This window comes from Orbicella faveolata, unplaced genomic scaffold (assembly GCF_042242905.1).
Source record: "Orbicella faveolata isolate gen_17 unplaced genomic scaffold, um_ofav_v1 contig_1, whole genome shotgun sequence".
In the NCBI taxonomy this organism is placed as follows: domain Eukaryota; kingdom Metazoa; phylum Cnidaria; class Anthozoa; order Scleractinia; family Merulinidae; genus Orbicella; species Orbicella faveolata.
The window spans coordinates 11,068,166-11,087,224 of record NW_028301536.1 but is presented as its reverse complement, the minus strand read 5'-3'; the positions used below and the strand labels follow the sequence as shown (position 1 = coordinate 11,087,224).

The window sequence follows — 19,059 nt, the reverse complement described above, 5'->3', positions numbered from 1 at the left end:
CCTGGGTCTATTTCATAAATTATCTCCCTCAGCAGATGAGTATATGGCAGCCCTATTTTGATATCCAGAAGTATTACAGGGCTTTCTCCCACCAAACACATAAAACTGATGCTTATCACCAGTACAAATTATACCAAAGCATGTGAGCAGCTGCTTCCTTTATTTTCACGGGTCAATAACTTGTAAATGAAATACCTCAACTTAGTAAGGGTTCACACTGAGCCTGTGCCTAGCAAGTAGTCCATTCAGGATATTCCCATATGCGGAAGCAGAAAAATGATTTCAAATTTGCGAGTTCACATTGGTACTGCACAGTAAAGGATGGAGGTTTCAAAACCTCTATAATAATTTATCACCGTATTATCGAGACATGCGAACTGGTAGCTATTTTCAATGTTGTTGACTGACCTGCAACTGCCTTCAAGTTTCATGATTTAAATTACTTGAAAGAAAGTGTTCATACTCAACATATTACAGGAAAATCATAAAGTAAATGCACTCTTTCATACAGTACCGGTCAAATGTAAGCTGACAGTCCTTGAAACTTGAATGACTCGACTCGATCCTCGATCCTCGAAACTCGAAAACTTCGAGTATCGAGTCTCGAGTCGAGTCCTTCAAGTTTCGAGTCAAAGTGACAAAGAATTTATCACTCGATTAATTTTTCCTGTACGTGTCAATCTTGCTGGTTTACTTTTGGAGACAGAGAAATTTTCGAGTCGCGACTCCAGAGGTGGTAGGCGACTCTACATTTGTAAATCAGTTGGCTTAGTTAAATCAATTGTTTTGTCCCTCGGTTGAACTTCTTTCGATCTGGAATTAATTATTGTTCAATTCAGAGTAACAACAGAGTAACAGTTTTAAAGATGACGCTGAGTTTCGTTTAAATCAACTGTACGAAGGGCTCGATAGAAATCAGAAACGTTAACTCTCAAGGTGCATACGCAACTCGATATCGCCAGCTTCCAATCGGTTGTTTGTTTTGACGTTTGGTACGAACACATTTCTTTCGATTCAGAGCTATCTTTAATCTATTCACTGATGATTTCATGGGAACTTTTCCGGTCAGTTTTCAATTCAACACTGGGTTTGTTTTTACAGCTCAATATAAGTTAGAAACTCTCGAAGCAGGTTGTTTCCTGCAGACAAGAAAATGCACGTCAAAATTGAAAGATCTTATCTTCCGCTGAAGTTACATGTAAGATCAATTGTTCGATTACCTATAATAATGTCACAAAAATTAAGATATATCAACTGTTAAAGCTGTTAAATAAAAAAAATGAATAAATCAGTAGAAAACCTTTCAGCTTCATTCAACCTATAATTTTACTAGCCGTGGGAAGCAATGATTCTGATTGGCCAGCCTGTAATTGTAAGTCAACAAAAACAGTCAACACAGTCTTTTTGTCTGGGATCCATCTAAGTCTTTTAAGAAGGCACAGGAAGTTTTGTTTGTACAATGTAGTTTAAACCAAGTTGTTATGTTAAACATGCCTTAATGTAACAGAAGTTCACATGACATGAGTAATATAATGCTGCCATGCAAGTTTCGCAGTTTCATCGAGTCGCACACAAACATAATCTGCGAAAATCACAAAAATGAACATTATGCAAATTCAAACAATCACTGCGGCCTGTCAATGCAAACAAGAGCCGAAAAGCGGTCCACTAAACGCAGGCGATGTTCAAGTTACATGTACGGTTTCTTGATAAGTATTTTTTTAAATACGATATTTGGCTAGAAAATCATTTGCAGTACAATCGCAGTAACACTTAGAAATTTGCATACGGCAAGCAAGTTGAAATTTGAGCTCAATGGAACCGGAAAGAGCTAGAAATATCATTTCACGCTCGCAGGCTGCGTTCTCTAAATTTGGTTGATTTGTGCGCGTGTTGTTTTTTCTATGCAACAAATGCTATATAATTGCGATTCAAGACTTCAACTCCAGACTAACGATTTGGACGTTAATATGAAATACATGTACTCTTGCATGAATAAAGGAAGCCGCACGATGTGCGGTATTGTTTATTTCTATTGTTACGAATTCGAGATATAAATCACTTTCTCAAAAAATTCTTCGAGCGTCTCGAAACTCGATTCTCAATTCTTGAAAGCATCGAGGATCGAGGATCAAGTTTCGAGTCGAGACTGTCAACTTACATTTGACTGTCACTGTAAGACAGTAAGATGGAAAAAAACTTTAGACAGAAAAGCTTACTTAACGTAAGCACAAGTTTAAATGTACAACTCTGAAGAGTTGAGAAATATTTTAAAGACTTGCATTCGGAGGCTTCGCGATATATAATGGCAGACGTGAAACAGTTCGACATGGCTATTTTCCACAGAAATCAGAGAAGAATAATTGGTTGGTGCAAAGATGGAAGGTAATCAACCTTGAAATTTTCATGATCATAGCTTTCATTTTTGAACTGTGCAGGTTTCATTCAGACCTGCATGGCTTTCATTTCATTCCTCTCATATGCAATTCACACATACTGCCCTTGGCGTTCACGCATACCAATGTGCAATCAACTTATGTGGTTCTCTCTTACATGGTTCCCTGTTCATTATGGTTCTCAGTTCATTATGGGACAATCATTGCTATAACTTCAGTTATGCCGCATAAACAGGTAAAGTGCAAAGCAATTCCAGTGTAAAATCAATCTTCATTTCCTTAAGATAGGTTTGCAGGTTGAAAACACATTAAGGACAGAATAGTATGACTACAGGTACCACCTAAAATTATTTATCCATTTGGATGCAGCAAAAACCTTATCTTGCAAGAACATGGCCAAGCACCATGGCCAACAAGACATGGTAACTGCTGACAAGAGGCCATACTAATCAATTACTGCTGTCAAACAGTTAAATAAAACTTTTCAAAGAACGCTTTTCCTGGCAAAACATAACGAAAAGTTAACTGTCAAAATAAAAGTTAATAAATCGCTTGAAAATGTGTGTTTATGGTTATCTCTAAGGACCATACTAACCTTTCCTTCTCCCCATTCCTTGAAGCTGGCTGTAGAAATCCCTGGCTCTACAACAACTAATCCAGCTACTTTGTCCCCCCATTTTGACACCTGTAAAGAATCAACCAAATTATTACATCTATACTATTATCAGGCATAACAAGGTAAATAACAAGACAACACCACCACCAACAGTTCTTTTCAGAACTACCCCCCCCCCCTCCTTTCTGGATGATCTCATAAGACAAACTAGTGTACACATCATTAGCAAATAATTTGCAGTGAGCATCTCTTAGCTCAAGTTTGACTTCCATTAGAATGACTAGCTGAAATGTGACCATCATTTTTGTTACTGTTTTAACTATACTTCAACATCCTGTAAGCAACCACCTAGGCTTTTAAGGGAGGGTGGTTGCTTATGAGAGCTTAGACCATATTGGGTCAAAATCTTGCCTCATTAGCATATGGTAACTGAAGAGACTTACCCCATGATTTAAATATTTTATTCGTGTGAAAGGTCAATTTCGAGAAAAATGCGGTACTTCCCATTGAGAAATTTCCATCTCTTGTACTACCCAGGAATGTGATAATGTTACAACACCTTAATATCCAATTTCTGCTCTATTATCTGTCAAGTGGTCTCTTATGGAGGTTAAAAACAAAAGAAAATTTCAAACTTTTAGTGCTAAAAGTGGTTGCAGTCGCTTACAAGGGGTTCCAAATATAGTGATTTGACTTAGTAACTTTTGGTATTTTGGAAAACTGGTCACTGATGAGAGGTGGTCGCTTACGAGAGGTGGTCACAAACAGAGGTTCCACTGTATTTGACTTCTGAGAGAGCAAAGTTAAAAAGAAGTTTCAATATAAACACAATTCTCAACTCAATTGACCATATTATGTGAACCACAAAAAAGTTTACTTTGACACTGGCCTTGAAATCTCTTATATTTAATTTTAGTTTATTTCAAAACAATTAACATGGTGAAAATAAAATTAATTAGCCACTTAAGCAATATATTGTAAGCAAACAGAGACAATACATGAAAGCAGCTTTTCACAGAAAGGAACTGGGACTTGAAACAGGATGATCACATACTTTCAGTTAATTACAAAGGTCACGTAAAACTGCACATGATTTTGTTGTTCAGCTTGTCAACCCGCTCTCATGTTGAAGTCGTTTCTTTTGGAAATGTATCTTCGTTTGAGATAAATTGGTTTATCTTCACTCTTGTGTCTGGTTCATTGATTGGAAACTGCTAAGTAACTGTAGTCTAGATGGCAAGAAACTACCGTATTTACCCGTGTATTAGTCGATCCCGTGTATAAGTCGACCCCCAACTTTTGAGGCCAAAAACTAGATTTTCTTAATTTCCAGGTAAGAATTTCTTGGAAAACTTATCTTGTATTTCTTAAAATTATCTTTCAGCTACCACAGATACGTAAACAAATCACAGCATGTTTCAACGCGCAGTTCTAAAGCTTATTATGGCACGTATACGAGCGTTTTACCCAGTTTAGCAACACATGTGCATGCAGACTTTTCGATGATAATTTTTGTAGAATGCTCACAAAAATCAAACGTAAGGATTTCAAACAAGCCTTTTTAAGTGCGAAGAGATTAAAAGTGGCTTTATAAGACAGGCAAAACACCAAAGAAGCTCACGACTTTCAGAACGACGCCATAAACAAAGTGCAAAGCGTGTGTTGGGAACTTGGTAGTCAAGCCTTGAAATCGGTCAAGTACTGGTACAGAAGTCCTTGCACTCGTATCCTGCCAGGTTACCAAGCAGAGAAGTTCCAAGCGCGAAAGATATTTTCTCCGAGCGGCTTTACTACAGCTTTATTTAAAGGAAAAATATTGGTTCTTTATGACAAAATTGAGCCAGTGAGTGTCTACAAGATTCAGGTTAAAATTTAACGGATAAATGTTGATGCATTTTAACTTGAAGCTCTGATATGGAGAGACAGATCGCTAAGCGAACGTACGTTGTAAACTGTGCTGCCATTTATCACATGTTTGTTAACATTGAAAGACAATTATTATGCTAATTATTTGACTGGCGCTTGGATCTCAAGTTTTGACCCATGTATAAGTCGAGGGCAAATTTTTGGACTGATTTTTAGGTCTTGAAAGGTCGACTTATACACGGGAAAATACGGTACCTCCCCTGATTCATTCAAATGAAAGGTTATTTATGGTAGCCAAATACAGTTTTTGATAACTGTGTTTCAATCACCATTTTTTGAACCTTTGATTGTCAAAAATAGCACGATGCAACTTAACAACAAAGACTTCGGTTTTTTGATAGTTTAGCTATGTGCCATTGCCATGGCAACATGAACATACATAAGCAGGCCTCTAAAGACAGTTTTGTACATTTGCAAACTATTGCCTTAACAGTTCCCACTCTCACTTGTGTCTTCTCAAACCACAAGGATATAGTTGTATTGGATTTTATACATCATAAGCATGCAACAGGCTTGTAACAATGCTCACATGTTCATGTTGCAGGTCAACTTGATAATAAAGAAATCACATACTTCACTAAAAACTTGACCACATTCAGGAGTTTTTTTGAGATGAAATGAACCAAGTGACCAGGGCAATGACTTAGTCCCTGCATCTCTGAAGTATACTTCTAAAAATTCCTTAACTCATGTTTCCTACATGATTGATGCACAGAACTCTTTGTGCACCATGTTTGCTTGTACATCATCGACAAATTAATCTCCACCAATCAGTATTTTGAGTCCAAATTTTGGACATGACATTCTGAATTCTAAGTATTGCATGCAAGCACTCCTTCTGCCCCGACTCGAAAAGCACCTAGGCTATTCTCAAAAAATGCACCCATAAATGTCTGGTCACTGGAATCTGGTATCTAAATTTTTATTAAAACTAAATCAATTGGCATAACTGATAAGGCAAAAGAATGTTGCTGAAAAGTTAGTTTTCCATAAAGCTTTACTAAGATAAGATCAATTTTTTTTCCTTTAGATAAGTTTCAAATAGCTTTTGTATATATGTGACCTTTCACACAAAACATGCATTAGCTACTTTCTGTTACACGGGTGAAACAAACGGCCATCAAACGGGTTACAAACAGGTCACCAAGCTGTTTGAAATGGGTTTCAATGAGTGTTCGAATGGGTGATTAAGTATTCTGAACAGGTAGCCTAGCCGTTCGAACGGCTCAGGAAAAATTGTGAATGGGTAGCCTAACCGTTTGAACGGCTTGTAAAACATTCCAAACAGTTAACGAAACCATTCGAACGGCTCATAAAAAAATTCAAATGGGTAACTAAACCATTCGAACAGCTTATAAAAAAAAATTCCAGACGGGTATCTAAACCATTCAAACAGCTTATAAAAGAATTTTGAACAGGTGATCTAAACGTTTGAACGGCTCATGAAATCTTCGAACGAGCAGTCACAAATGGCTAATAAGCTTGATGATTATAATTCATTTTGTGTATTTCGAATGGTGCTGTGACACTATACATCTCACTTAAAAATAATTTCGAACGGACGGCTTTTAATTGTTGAAACTTCTCCTGTTACGGATGCGCATTTGATGAAACTTTGGCGTGGGCTGCTGTTTGCATGTTCTACGAAGTATTTATATCCATCAAAATGTAACAAATGTAGCCGAAGGAGGAGTTGATTCTCACCACTTCATCTACGACTACCGTTACACAAGAGGTCTTGGGAAGTTTCTTCGTGATGTGACTAATATTAGGTTCTAAAGTGTAAGCCATAAAAAGTCTAAACCCTGTTGAAGTCGTTCTTGGTGAGAGTTTTTGTTCACGAATAATTCAGTAGATTTTATCACTGAATTAGATACTAGTACTGGGTTCGCTTTCTTTTCTTTTTCGGTGACATGGAGGAAATTTCACTGTTTACAATTATTACTACGATGTGTCCCGGAGTCCCAGACCCGCTGTGTGGTAGCGGCGTGAAATGAGCTTATTTGAAATGACTTTTTCTCTCCAGAATGTCCCTTGTGGCAAAGGTAAAAAAAAATTTTTACTGGGAAGTATAACCCAAATTTTAAAACAAGCAAGCTTCTCAGTAGACGAAAACAAGCACAGGTCTATGCATGCATGACAAAAGCGCGACTCACTTTTCACGCATCAGTAATGTTTGAAACTTAATGCAACTTCAGGGCGTCACAACCACATGATTGTTATCTTGCCTATTCAAGCTCAGTGCATGCTGCCACCTTAAAGATTTCATTTAGTGGATTCTCTTCAAAATAAGAGGAATGCACAAGGCAAACTCATGTGATTTCGGTGTTCAGAAAATCATTTACAGTGTATGTGCTTATCATAACCATAGTTATACCGGTAATGTTTATTAAACCGCATTGTAAACAGGGTAGAATTTAAGAAGTTCCCTTCTATAGGCGACTTTCAAGTTTCCTTGATTACCCTATGTTTAGAAATGCAAAATATATTTTCTGCAAGAGATCTTCGCCTGTAATAATAACTTTGTGAGAAGTTTTTAAAGAAATTTACAACATCGTAGTTCTCAATTGTTTACACACGCAGCGGTTCAGTGTGAGCTTTGAATGAAAGTTGTCTTCACTCACAGATCACGCAAGAAGAAGAAAACGAAAACAACACTTTTGAATTGGCATTCAGAAGCAAAAACCGTTGGATACCAGGCTAACTACAATGTAGTTCGATTTTTCTACCTGGTCTGTTTCTTCATGTGCTTCATTATTTGGAGATATTTTGTGATTGTCATGTAATCTGTTAGCAAACTGTTCAAGTGATCGAAGGGCTTTTTTCTGTAGGTGACACGAACACGAGAGTACGCAAACAGGTAAAGACAACCGCTTGTATGCCTTGATATTTTTTTCCAGAATGGATGATCAAAGCTGTTCAACGGTTTACTCAAGTCGTTTGAACGGATGGATGTTCCAGCGAACGGGTGAGCAAGTCGTTCGAACGGATGGATATTTTTACCAAACGGGTGAGCAAGTCATTCGAACGGCTGGACGTTTCTACCAAAAGGGTGATCAAGCCATTCGAACGAATGTTAATTTCTTTCAAACGGCTTTCAAACGGCTTCTAAAGGGACTTCCGTTTGAAAACGGAAAGCTGTTAAAGCACATTTTCGCGTGAAAGGTCACATATATTGACTCCACTGCAAATTTTCTGGTTGCTCATGAATGTAATTTGCATATATAGTTGACCTGTTTTCATGTCATTAGTAATAAAACCCCAGGCCTACAAGAAAAACAGGCTTTCTGTCCAGTCAATTAGCAAAATAATATACAAACACTTTCTGTGACCCTACAAAAAAAAGAACACTTATTACTTACTGCCAATTCTGTAAGAACATTTGCTCCAGCACCCACTCCAAAACAAACCACATCACTTAAACTGCAACAAAAAATATATAATACCATAAGAAAGGTACTTCAGGCAGGGCTGCAACTGCCTCTAGTCAGCCATCACACTCATTACATTTTCTACAGCCATTCCAGAAAAAATGGGCCTAATGAATGAGACAGCTTTTCTTACAAGAGATAAGAGGCTCTTAAACACCAGCAAAATTCAGAGCCTGTTGATAGAACTTGGTGCAGTATGCTCTTAGAACAGCAGCTGATACCATTTGTGACCCCAGAAACTGTATAAATCAGTTTGGTGGCACCAACAGAACTGTACAGGAAGCAACAAAACAAAACAAAACAACAACAAAAGCTCATTGCTAAAACTTACTTGAAATGATCAATCACGTTACCAACCATCTCTCCTAGTTTTTTCATAGTTGGGTATTGATAACTGAAAATAAAAGTTTCAAAAACTTTTCATTTAAAGTCTACCAATACACCCACATAATGGTCATTATACAGTATTGTGCAAAAGTAATGAGAGCAAAATGCATGAATTTCATTCTTTGTCTCAGCAAACTTTCGAAGAAAGTTCATGCAAAAATTCAAGCGTCTTTTCGCAATATCTTGAGCGTTGTTTCTACACTTTCCCGTCCGGCTCTATAAATTTCAATGCTTCAGGATTGATGACTAAAACAATTCTAAAAAAATCTGATTATTATTGTTTCCCCTGAAATTTGGAGACATAAAACTAGAGATAATTACCTAAGCACATGGCTAGTTTCACGTGGAATGCTTCAATGTGGCTTACATGACGACATTGCGAAATCACCCAATTTTAAGTCAAAATGGCAGCGTTTTGTTGAGCGAGCAATGTCCATGATTTCAACGTCCTGAAGACGTTTTCAGAAGCGGACAACATTCCTAAAGGTATCTGAAGTAAATAAGAATGTAATTTTACGGTTAGCAAGAAATTAGAAGCGAAAATTTTAGGTAAGTGAGCTTGCATGACCTTCGCCATGTGCTACTCAAATCCACGCATGTTGTTCAAATGCGACTAAATTCCCTTCGGACCGCCGTTTTTCCGTTTGCAATCTCAAATAATTCTTTAATTATGTGTCTTGAATCGTTTTTGGGATCGTAGAGCTCAGGAACTTTGGAAAAAAGCTTCGTTTTGTTGAGTAAACACACTTTTCGAAAAGACGCGTAACTCGATTTGAGTTAATATTCAACTGGCTGTTGCCATGGTGACGGAAATGCGAGATTTTTAATCAGATAAAAAAAAAATATTCTAAAAAATTTCGGTTTCGATGGTTTTTCGCTCTGTTTTCAGGATATGTTTGCTGATAAATCAAGGAAAATTATTTATTTCAACATCAAATTTGACCAGTGGAGTGGAAATACATTTTTTAAATATTTTTTACATTTTTTCCTTTTTTTTTGTGAAGTTTAATTTATTTAAATTGTTTAAAAATTACTACTAGCTTCCATGAAGGAAAGCTTTTTTTTTCTAGAGAGTATTTTTTATGCTCTTTTAAATGAGATATAGTAGATTATTCTCCTGTAAATATTTGCTGAGATATTAATGAATAACCTTATGACCTTTTCCACGCCCATTTTCTTAACTGGACGGCAATGAGTTAAAACAAAGGACGAAAATTCACGGCATTTTCAAGACCAGAACGATAATTCCTTACCAGAGGGATAATTCCACTTGCAGTATGCGAAATATCGCAGTGCAGTGCGCTGACCAGTATCGAGCCATCAATGTATCAATCTCTTGTGAACAGTAGCGGTCACCTTAAAATTTGCTGTTGTTAATGTGTTAATCCGTCTTTCATGGCGAAGAACATAGAGAATTTGAATCCTTTGATCATTTTCAATGACACGAACTTCCTAACTTAACTGCAAGGCAGGAACAGAAGTCAGACCGCTAGTCCGGGTAAACTCGGACGAAAGTAAAATTCTTAATAAGGCCTTTTTGAAGGCCTACTTCACCTCAAAATTCATCCAAAGTGACATCAAATTCAGTGATCGATGGACAAGCAGACATGTTGTTTATCTAGTGCCAGGTCTCCATGTGCCCAGTCCCCTCAGCTGTTATCACATTCACCACGTTCTTGTCCACCTGCCATGATGGATAGTATATTATTCGCAACAATCCCTCTTTATTTCACACTCGTAAATAAGAGATGAAGACATGCGACCGCACTTGAGCATGTTGGAAGTGCAAAGAAACGGGATTAGGGAAGCAAAAGTGCAGAGACGTTCGGATGGCAAGTGCAAAAGGGTAAGACACAGCTGCCACGAGCCAAAGGATTCTTACTGGAAGTGAGCCGAAATGAGATGCTCTTATTTAAGCTTATACTGTACTCCCACTGTAAGAGACTGGCCTGAATAGTTCGATAATAGCTTCGAACCTTCAACGGTAATATCGCAAGGTCGCGCAGAACCTGGGTTCATTGTGGCTGCACCGCGAGTACTTTTGCGAGTAGCGTTTCTTGTTCAGTGAAAACAGGTTGGCAAACAGGCCATTTGAACTTGCGAGCCTTAAGACTGTAACAAACAAAGTGATATCAGCTTTCTCTGGACATAAGCAAGGTAAGTTTGTGAGAAAAGGCTTTGAGATATTACTATCACTCACAATGATATTAACGTTTTTATCACACATGTTCTTGTTTTGCTCTGGCTTAATTCATCTTACTACTGGGAATCTATGGGAAACTTAAGGAATAGAGCAAATTTTTGCTAGAAAGTTCGAAGGAAAATTCGAGGAGAGCAAATTTTTGCTTGAAAAATCAGGCCAAATTATCAGTAGACACAAATTAATGCTCAAAAATTCACGTCAACTAAAACAATGGGAAGTGGAAAAATTCGTTGAATTTTCTTCGAACTTTCGAGGCAAACAAAACTTCACCATTTTTCATTGAAAAGCCCCGAAATTTGCGAATTTCGTCGAACTACACTCTCATTAAGTTAATAAAGATGGTGAATTTTAAGCTTGGTAATGAAATGTGAAGGTGAATTAATCAACATGTCCCACGCTCGTGTCATGTTGATTAATTCACCTTTACACTCTCATTACTTTTGCACAATACTGTATAAATTAATTAACCCATTGACACCTGAATGAAATTGCCCGCGACCCACCCCTAATGTCCTGGCGTTTTTTGGAATATTTCAGAGTGAGCGAAGGCACAAAAATCAACCATATGCGCAGTAACCACAGACACAAGATCAGGTTTCAAGACATCATACATTTAAAGTTGAATAAATGAAGGGTCAAAATATTAAAAAATATTACCAAAAAGAACTCAACCTGATGTGTAAAACTGATGAGAAAACAAGAAATTATCCTATTTCTTTACTGCATAACAAAATGTCCCGCAGAAGCTGAGAAAATTGACGTTGTGAAAATGAATTAATTATTGATTTTGGAGGACTTAAATGAAACCAAATACAACAGAATTTCATTCTGGTACTGTAATAGCTAACATTTGAGTAAACAACGAAAAATAAAAGTGAAGAAATCATGTAAAAATCAATCTGAAAACAAGAAATTGAGTAATTTCCTCACCGCGCAATGAAATATTACAGCGTTGCAAAAGAAAGATGAAATGCGTAAATCAAAAAGACGACAAAGACAAGCCAATTATTTTGAGATAGGTCGTATTTCAACTGTGTTAAATTAGTGGCCATTTAATTCTTTTCTCAGTGGTTCTGTAGTAGCTGAATACGGCTCCAAAAAATATTTGAACGAAGCAAATAAACTTAAATAAACAAAGCGCCTGGAGGTCGCCATAAATTAAATATGCAGAAATCCAGCATGCAAGTTACTGTTCACTTTTAAAACCTAAAATCCCCAAATACAGGGAACCAAATGAAAGAAATGCGAAAGGCAGTTCAGTGGCAATAAATTTTCATTCAAGCTGAGGCGAAGAAACCTATTTAAAAGCAAAAAGTTGTTCAAAATTTTGCAGACATGCTTCGCTGCATGACCGCATGTTCAAATTATTCTTCACACTAACACAAAAGCTTGCGTTTTTACCAACTGCTTTTGCAGTCATTTTAACGCCCGTGGCTTTACCAATCACTCCAAAAGTTGAATTCAACTTCGAATTTATAATGTACATTACCATTCGTGTTTCTTAAGTCTGAAAGCTGCTTTAAATCTGCGATATGTTGTCAAAACTTACTTTAAAGAGCTCTGATCTTCATGTTTTCGCAGTGGTTGTAGGAAGACAGACTTCTTCCCCAGAAAGTTTTGAGGACTCTGTACTCCTTGATCCTCCATTCTGAGGCCACCTAAACATTGATTTGTATTTTTCCTTTCTATTTTAAAGCCCAAAGCAGTAATCTGTCTGTGTAAGGAATGAAGTCAAGACCTTGGAAGGTTTTGGATTTGGCCCGCAATGCGCCATGATTACCTGCACTTTTTGAGCGCACGATTTTAAGAAGGAAAACTGTCTTTCTAGGAGCCCTAAAGTCCTCTAAAAATATGCTCAGAAAGTCCATTCTGATTGGTTTATTTGTTCTCAAGAACAATAGAACAATAGGAGAACCAAAAAGTCTTTAGGGAGGGTAGGAAAGGCAATTGTCCCCACGTGCTTTTTTCGGGCAGTTATGGGCAGCACAGGGAAATGGAGTTTTTTGTACGGGCAGTTACAGGCATCAATGGGTTAATGTGAGGTTTGAATGGAGTTTGAAAAAATTTTAAATAGTAAAACAAATTTAACAAGAACAACATAACCGACAAAACCTTCAATGTTTGAAAAGTAAAAGTACTCACTAAAGATGCTGTACCATGGTCCAATGACATAAGTGCTCCCATAAACTGTAATGAATGTTCCATTCTATGGGCCATCTCAGTTTAATTTGAGACTAGTGCTAACACTAGTGCTATTTGAATTTATTGGTCAAACTTCATTTTCTCCCTGTTAGCCCCAATTCTTAATTTTTGAAATAGCTTAAATCTGTATACTTACTCAGGTGCCAGGTTTTCTGCCTTGCTTTCCTAAATAAAACAGGAGAAGAAAACAGAAAAAATTTAAACTATAAGCCCCAAGCAGCTCCATTTAACAACTTCAGTCTTGCTTCAAGTACACTGTACTAGTAAAATTAATTCTGGACAAATTCCTATCCAAAAATGCAACATACAAATCCAGGAAAGAATTGTTTTCTTAGTTAATAAAAAAGAGACAAATTCCTGGCCCAAAACACAAGAAACAAATCCAGGAAACTATCTTAGAGAAACTATATTAGTTCACTCTGGACAAATTTCCTTCCTAAGACACATGAAGAAAAGCAAATATTTGGATTAATTCAAAACAGTCATTTGTTCTAAAAATGTTTGACAATCAATATAACTGTTGGCAATTAACTATACTAGACCTACATGAATTTCCCAGGAGTTAATGGAATGCAAACAGAGGTCTGAATTTGTATAAAAGTTGTTGTCTGATGTTACAGCTCTATAAACTGTGACACTCACTGGTTTTCATAGCACGCCTATTAAACTTACACAGCCTTAAAACATGGTGACATCTTGATGACATCTCTTTGTTTTCTCAGAATAAGCTACATGTACTTTTATTGCTCTATAATGCAGTTCAGATTTCTTCATGTATCTCCCAATAACAAACAAACTTCACTAAAGCTTATATCAACAAAGCATTTCTGAAATGCAAGGTTTTTAGCAAACTGTGATAGAGTAGCTGACACCAGATAATCTATAACAAGTCCTGTGAATACAAGGGAGTTAACCCTTACCTGCCCTGGGGCATCCACATGATAAATTATAAAGCGCTCCAACAGGCCCACAATATCTTCATGCTGGAAGAACCTTTCAAAGCATGTTTTATCTAAACACAGAGATTTTAGCATGAGTGCAATATTATTCTCCAGCTTTAACCTAATGCTATTACATGTGGGCATCTAGAGAAAGCAAATAAAGACACCTTACTAAAAATAACCAAAGTCTTCCTCTAAAACCAACAAGCGCCTTTCTCAAGTTGCTGTATACATGAAACAGTGATGTTTTCTTGGCACATATGATACCACACTAATAAAAATTTGCCATTAGAACTGAAGGTTAAATTGCACCCCATTCTCAGCATTTTGGCACTGAGATAGTTTTCATGGATAGCAAGTCAATTTTTTATATACCGGTAGATTAAGTTTTTAAAATGGGAAGACACGCCCAAACTCCAAAAGGTTTACCAAAGTTAAATTAATCAATGAATACTGGGGAGTGCACTCATAACTAAAACATCAAATTTCCAATGTAACTTTCAGTAAACAATGATGAAACAATCTCCAATAAAACACCACTTTAAAGTTGAAACAACCTTTTAGATAAGATGTTTCCATCATCAGTTTTGACTTACAATACCTACACATTATAAAGTTTATGTCTGTTTTTAGCACCATTGTATTTTACTTATTCACAACAAATATGTTTTAAATTACTATCTATTAATAGTCTAGAATGAAACTTAATTTATTAACACCACTTAACAGTCCTAATATAAGTCAAAACTGACAATGGATGTTGATCATCCCCAGCAGATTCATTAAAGAACACAACTGTGTGTCTTTATCTGAAGATTATCCAATAACAGTGTTCTGTCAACATGTAAACATATTTCATTATCATGCAAATGAAGCCTGATATGGTAACAAAAATGTTGTTTGTTACATCCAACATTTGGGAACCTCTAGGCAGGAAATGACCAAACCTACAAGACTTGTTTCTTGCAGCAGTTTTTTATTATTATTACTATTATTTTTTGCCAGGAACTCTGAATAATAAGTTTTTATCAACTACTGAAGGACCTGTTTCACATGATAGACTACAGAGCAGCTTCTACTCCCATGTTGTCATTATTTTTTTCTATTTTTTTTTTTTTTTGTGGTAGTTTGCAACTAGACAACTGTCTTCTTGATACTGTTGAAAATAGTGCGACTAACTGGATTTATTTATGTAGTGGCAGTCACGTCTACAGCAAACTTTGGATACCTGTTCAAGTGCCCACACTATATTGGCTTGGGTGAATAATTATATAAATGGTTATAATCATTACAAAATTCCAATATCTGCCTTATTTTTACCGTTCAGATGGTTGTCTGTTCTCAGATTTTCAATCCACATGCCAAAAGGGTTGAAACAAATCAAATACTAGTTAAAACTGAACTGATAATTTACCTAATTCCTTGGCGTTAATCGCTCCTGAAGTTTTGAACAACATTCAAAACAAATTAATAACCACTTATTTCAAAATAATTAAGTTGAACCTAAGTCTTATGTAGATAGGCTAGTAAAGAAACTGAAACTTCCTATCCAAGAAAACGATACATTTCTGCCATATTCCTAGCAAATGTGTAATATTTAAAGATATTTAGGTAATAGATTTTCACGAACTGGGATAAAAGGTTCCAAATATACATTGTACATGTATTGTTGTAGTGATCAGAGCAGCATGCAATATGGTGCAATATAAGAAATAGGCCATTTCAATCGCAACGTACGTGAAGACATCTAGGCCATCAGTGAGCTCTTTCTATTCTAGATATTAGAGCAACTTTCAAAAGAATTTCTTTAAATACGAATATTTGTTCTCCTAAAAGAAGTCTTGTCGATTTCTCCGATAATTTTCAAACCCGCCTCCATTTTATTCTCAACATGGAAGAGAAGTTTATGCTTCGCATAATGGAATACAGAGACAAACAACAAAGAGAGAAAGTCAGAAAATCACGACATCTACTCGAAACGTCTTTAATAAAAGAAAGCTTAAAACTCTAATCTTCACTTCACCTTTGCACATAACACCAGTCCAGTTAAAATAAAATGCAGCAAAACCACAAACCCAAAACAACAAGAAACGCAACACATGTTCGGAGCTCGTTCTCAATATTCGAGACTTTTTTTTTCAATAAGGATCTCCGACAATTAATTGTCACAGAGCAAGCCTACGTGCCTGATGAAAGTTGTCACTCTTCATTGCTTTTGCCCCATTTCCTGAAATAGCGACGCGTGTTGATCTTTGTTTTCGGCATATGCGATATGCTGTTAAAATATATCGACTGCATGGATCATCGATGCAAATAAACAAGACGAATATGCATTCATTCAAAAGTAACCTCACTTACGATTCATTCCAACATCGTGGAAAGTTATCATGACTTCCTTCCTCTTAATATTTTCCTTCTCGTCCTGTTTATCCCTGGAGTCTTCGCCCTGAAACGGTGGAAGGTCGAAGGTAGGTCAAAACAGTGAAGCTTAATAAACAGAGCGAAGGGTAAGCTTATATACAGTTGTGCAAAATCCCCCAAAAATACTCCCGATCTTTCAAAGTGGAGCATACCTCGTACAATACTAGCCAATACAGCCCAAATAACACAAGAGATAAGTCATATTTTATAAAAAGCAAAACGTACCACGACATAAACGGTCAAGTCGCCGACTTTCTCCACCTACAAAATGGATCGGAAAACGACATGAGAACAGTAGCACACCGTGCAAACGCAAAACGCTCGAGGAGTCAACATTAACGTACCCTTTCTGTAATTTGACGTTCCTCCGCCATTTCCTAGCAAAAATAAGCTTAAATGAGCTCCTTGAAGGATAATTTCAATCAAAGTCCCTGCATCCACATGCACGGAGCCAGCTACTCCCTCTGCACGGATCAAATAGCAAAGTGAGAGACAAGGGACCAACTAGAACTGACCAATCACAGCACAATATAGAAATTCGCTGACCAATCGGCACTGGAGTCCTGCAGCGGCTTGTGACACCAAGCGTAAAAATACTAAAAGTACAAAAGTTGCATGGGTCAAAGTTGATATTGAAATTTCGTGAAGTGAAATTTGATAAATTAACTGTTTGCAAACGCTACTTTGTGAGGTATTCTATCTGAAGATCAATCGCTTAGACTGCAAGGAAAAACTGTGGAAGGATCTAAGCCAACATCAGTCACGTGGATGATGCATCAGGGTGGTTGTGGGTGACGGATCTCGCTACAATAGCCAACAATACATACCGTTGTGTTACGATTAGGGTCGTATTCGAATTTGCCTTCTTTCTTTCAACTGAAAAAGGGAACGTTTTTTAATTAGGTATGAATGCTCTCTTCAGCAATTTGGTTTAATTTGTATGGACTCCATTACATGAGGCACCTGTTTAAATAGTAAACCATGGAATCAACTAATTTGCATATTGAACCTGTGATTACATCGCAACTGCAAGGTACAGGGAGGGAGACACAGCATAAAAGCTGGGATGGTTGAAAATAAGCACCAAATTCTATTTCAAAACGGATACTTTGAAAGAAAAACAAAAGTGCTATTCCTTGGAGATATTTTGTCTTCCATTTTTGTGCCGTTCGAAAACGATGTGGGCGGCGGAAGGAAAATGGTGCCGCACTGGACAGAGACCAATTTAAATGTGTGTATACGGGATCAACGATCGAGAAAGTGTAGTTATGTGTACTTCAAGGGCTAGCCAATGTAATATGTTTACAAGCAAGAGACCTGAACACTAGAACGCTTCCGACCGGGAATTTTTAGCATAGTGGGAAGCAGCCCTATATTTTACCCGCACAAACAGTTTGTTATTGGGATAATTTGCTACCCTGGGGCAGTTTAGGTGTGACTGCGCGAAGAAACTGAGCAGGAACAAAAAACCGGACAAAATCAGCCAAATTAAATGTGACCAAGGACATCATGTGCACCCGGAATTTGATTTCGGCGCTTCGCGTTGAAAGGAAGTAACTCTCAAATAAAGGTTTTTTAACCGATATTAACGATATAGTGCTATATACTAGGAGTTTCAATGTGAAAGTGGGGACTGGCGTCAGAGCTTGAAGGAAATACTGATAATACGATTTGAAATAAACGGTATAATAGGGGTTGGTGTAGCTTTTCGTAAAAGGGAATTACGATTTTTCCACTTAGTTTAGTTTTAAAGGGCTTTTGTGAAACAACAACAGAGCCCCCAAATTTTTTTCTTGAGTTAAAAGAACGTAACAAATGCCAGAACTTGGTTTAAGAGACCCAGGAAACCTTTAGTAAATGTATTTCCACAAGTATTCTTTTTTAAAAAATTAGCCTTTATGCTTAAACATTACCAGTAAAATTCAAGACTGAAGCGCAACCAGGATGAGACATTAGGGAGTTCAAGTTAGGAGAAGACTTGCGACCGCCATGTTAGACCGCCATGTTAGACGGTGGGGGAGGGGGGAGGGGGGAAATGAGAAGCCGCACCCCCTCCCCTATCCTTCGTCTTCCCTATCATTCACCCCCTTGGTAAAACTTCTTTCTCTCCCCAGTCTTCCACTGCATGAAAAATTCAAGATGGCGGCTAAACTTTTTACGATGTGAGCGCTCGCTCGAAAAAATCTCGCCTGCTCTGCAGGCTAAAACAATGTACAAATCTAATACTACATGACGAAAACTATACATTCTTTGTTGTCTCATTACTCGTCCACAAAATGAGGGGGAGGGGAGGGAGCGCTTATTCGAGGGGAGCGCTTATTTTAAATTTCGGCCGATGGCAGGGGCGCTTATTCGAGGGGGGGGGGGGGGGTCTTATGCGAGGATTTACAGTACCAGTAAAAGTGAAAATGAGATGTTTTAATAGCGTGAATTTGTGAGTTTACCGAAACTGAAGCCGTCACGCAACGTGTCATCGAAGGTCATATCAAATCGCATTAAAGCAAGGAAATCAAAATGCACAGAACAATATGATTGC

At 37.3% G+C, this 19,059-nt stretch overlaps 1 protein-coding gene and 1 long non-coding RNA gene across 2 annotated transcripts in view; both read right to left on the bottom strand.

The window, feature by feature from the left end:
* The window catches only part of LOC110050403 (protein NDRG1-like), a 41,492-nt gene extending 24,466 nt beyond the window's left edge, over nt 1–17,026 (bottom strand). The window contains exons 1-8 of the mRNA XM_089288875.1: nt 16,868–17,026; nt 16,749–16,784; nt 16,461–16,548; nt 14,082–14,173; nt 13,298–13,326; nt 8,701–8,763; nt 8,301–8,361; nt 2,992–3,081 (exon numbers count right to left, since the gene is read on the bottom strand). Of these exons, the coding sequence (XP_089145001.1) occupies nt 2,992–3,081; nt 8,301–8,361; nt 8,701–8,763; nt 13,298–13,326; nt 14,082–14,173; nt 16,461–16,548; nt 16,749–16,784; nt 16,868–16,897 (489 nt within the window). The 5' untranslated portion in view covers nt 16,898–17,026. The remainder of the gene's footprint in view (nt 1–2,991; nt 3,082–8,300; nt 8,362–8,700; nt 8,764–13,297; nt 13,327–14,081; nt 14,174–16,460; nt 16,549–16,748; nt 16,785–16,867) is intronic.
* Nucleotides 9,074–11,343, bottom strand: LOC149118071 (uncharacterized). The gene is made up of 2 exons (XR_016207024.1): nt 10,311–11,343; nt 9,074–10,217 (listed from the first exon to the last, which is right to left on the bottom strand). It is a non-coding gene; the product is annotated as an uncharacterized LOC149118071 (long non-coding RNA).
* Nucleotides 17,027–19,059: the final 2,033 nt, after the last annotated feature.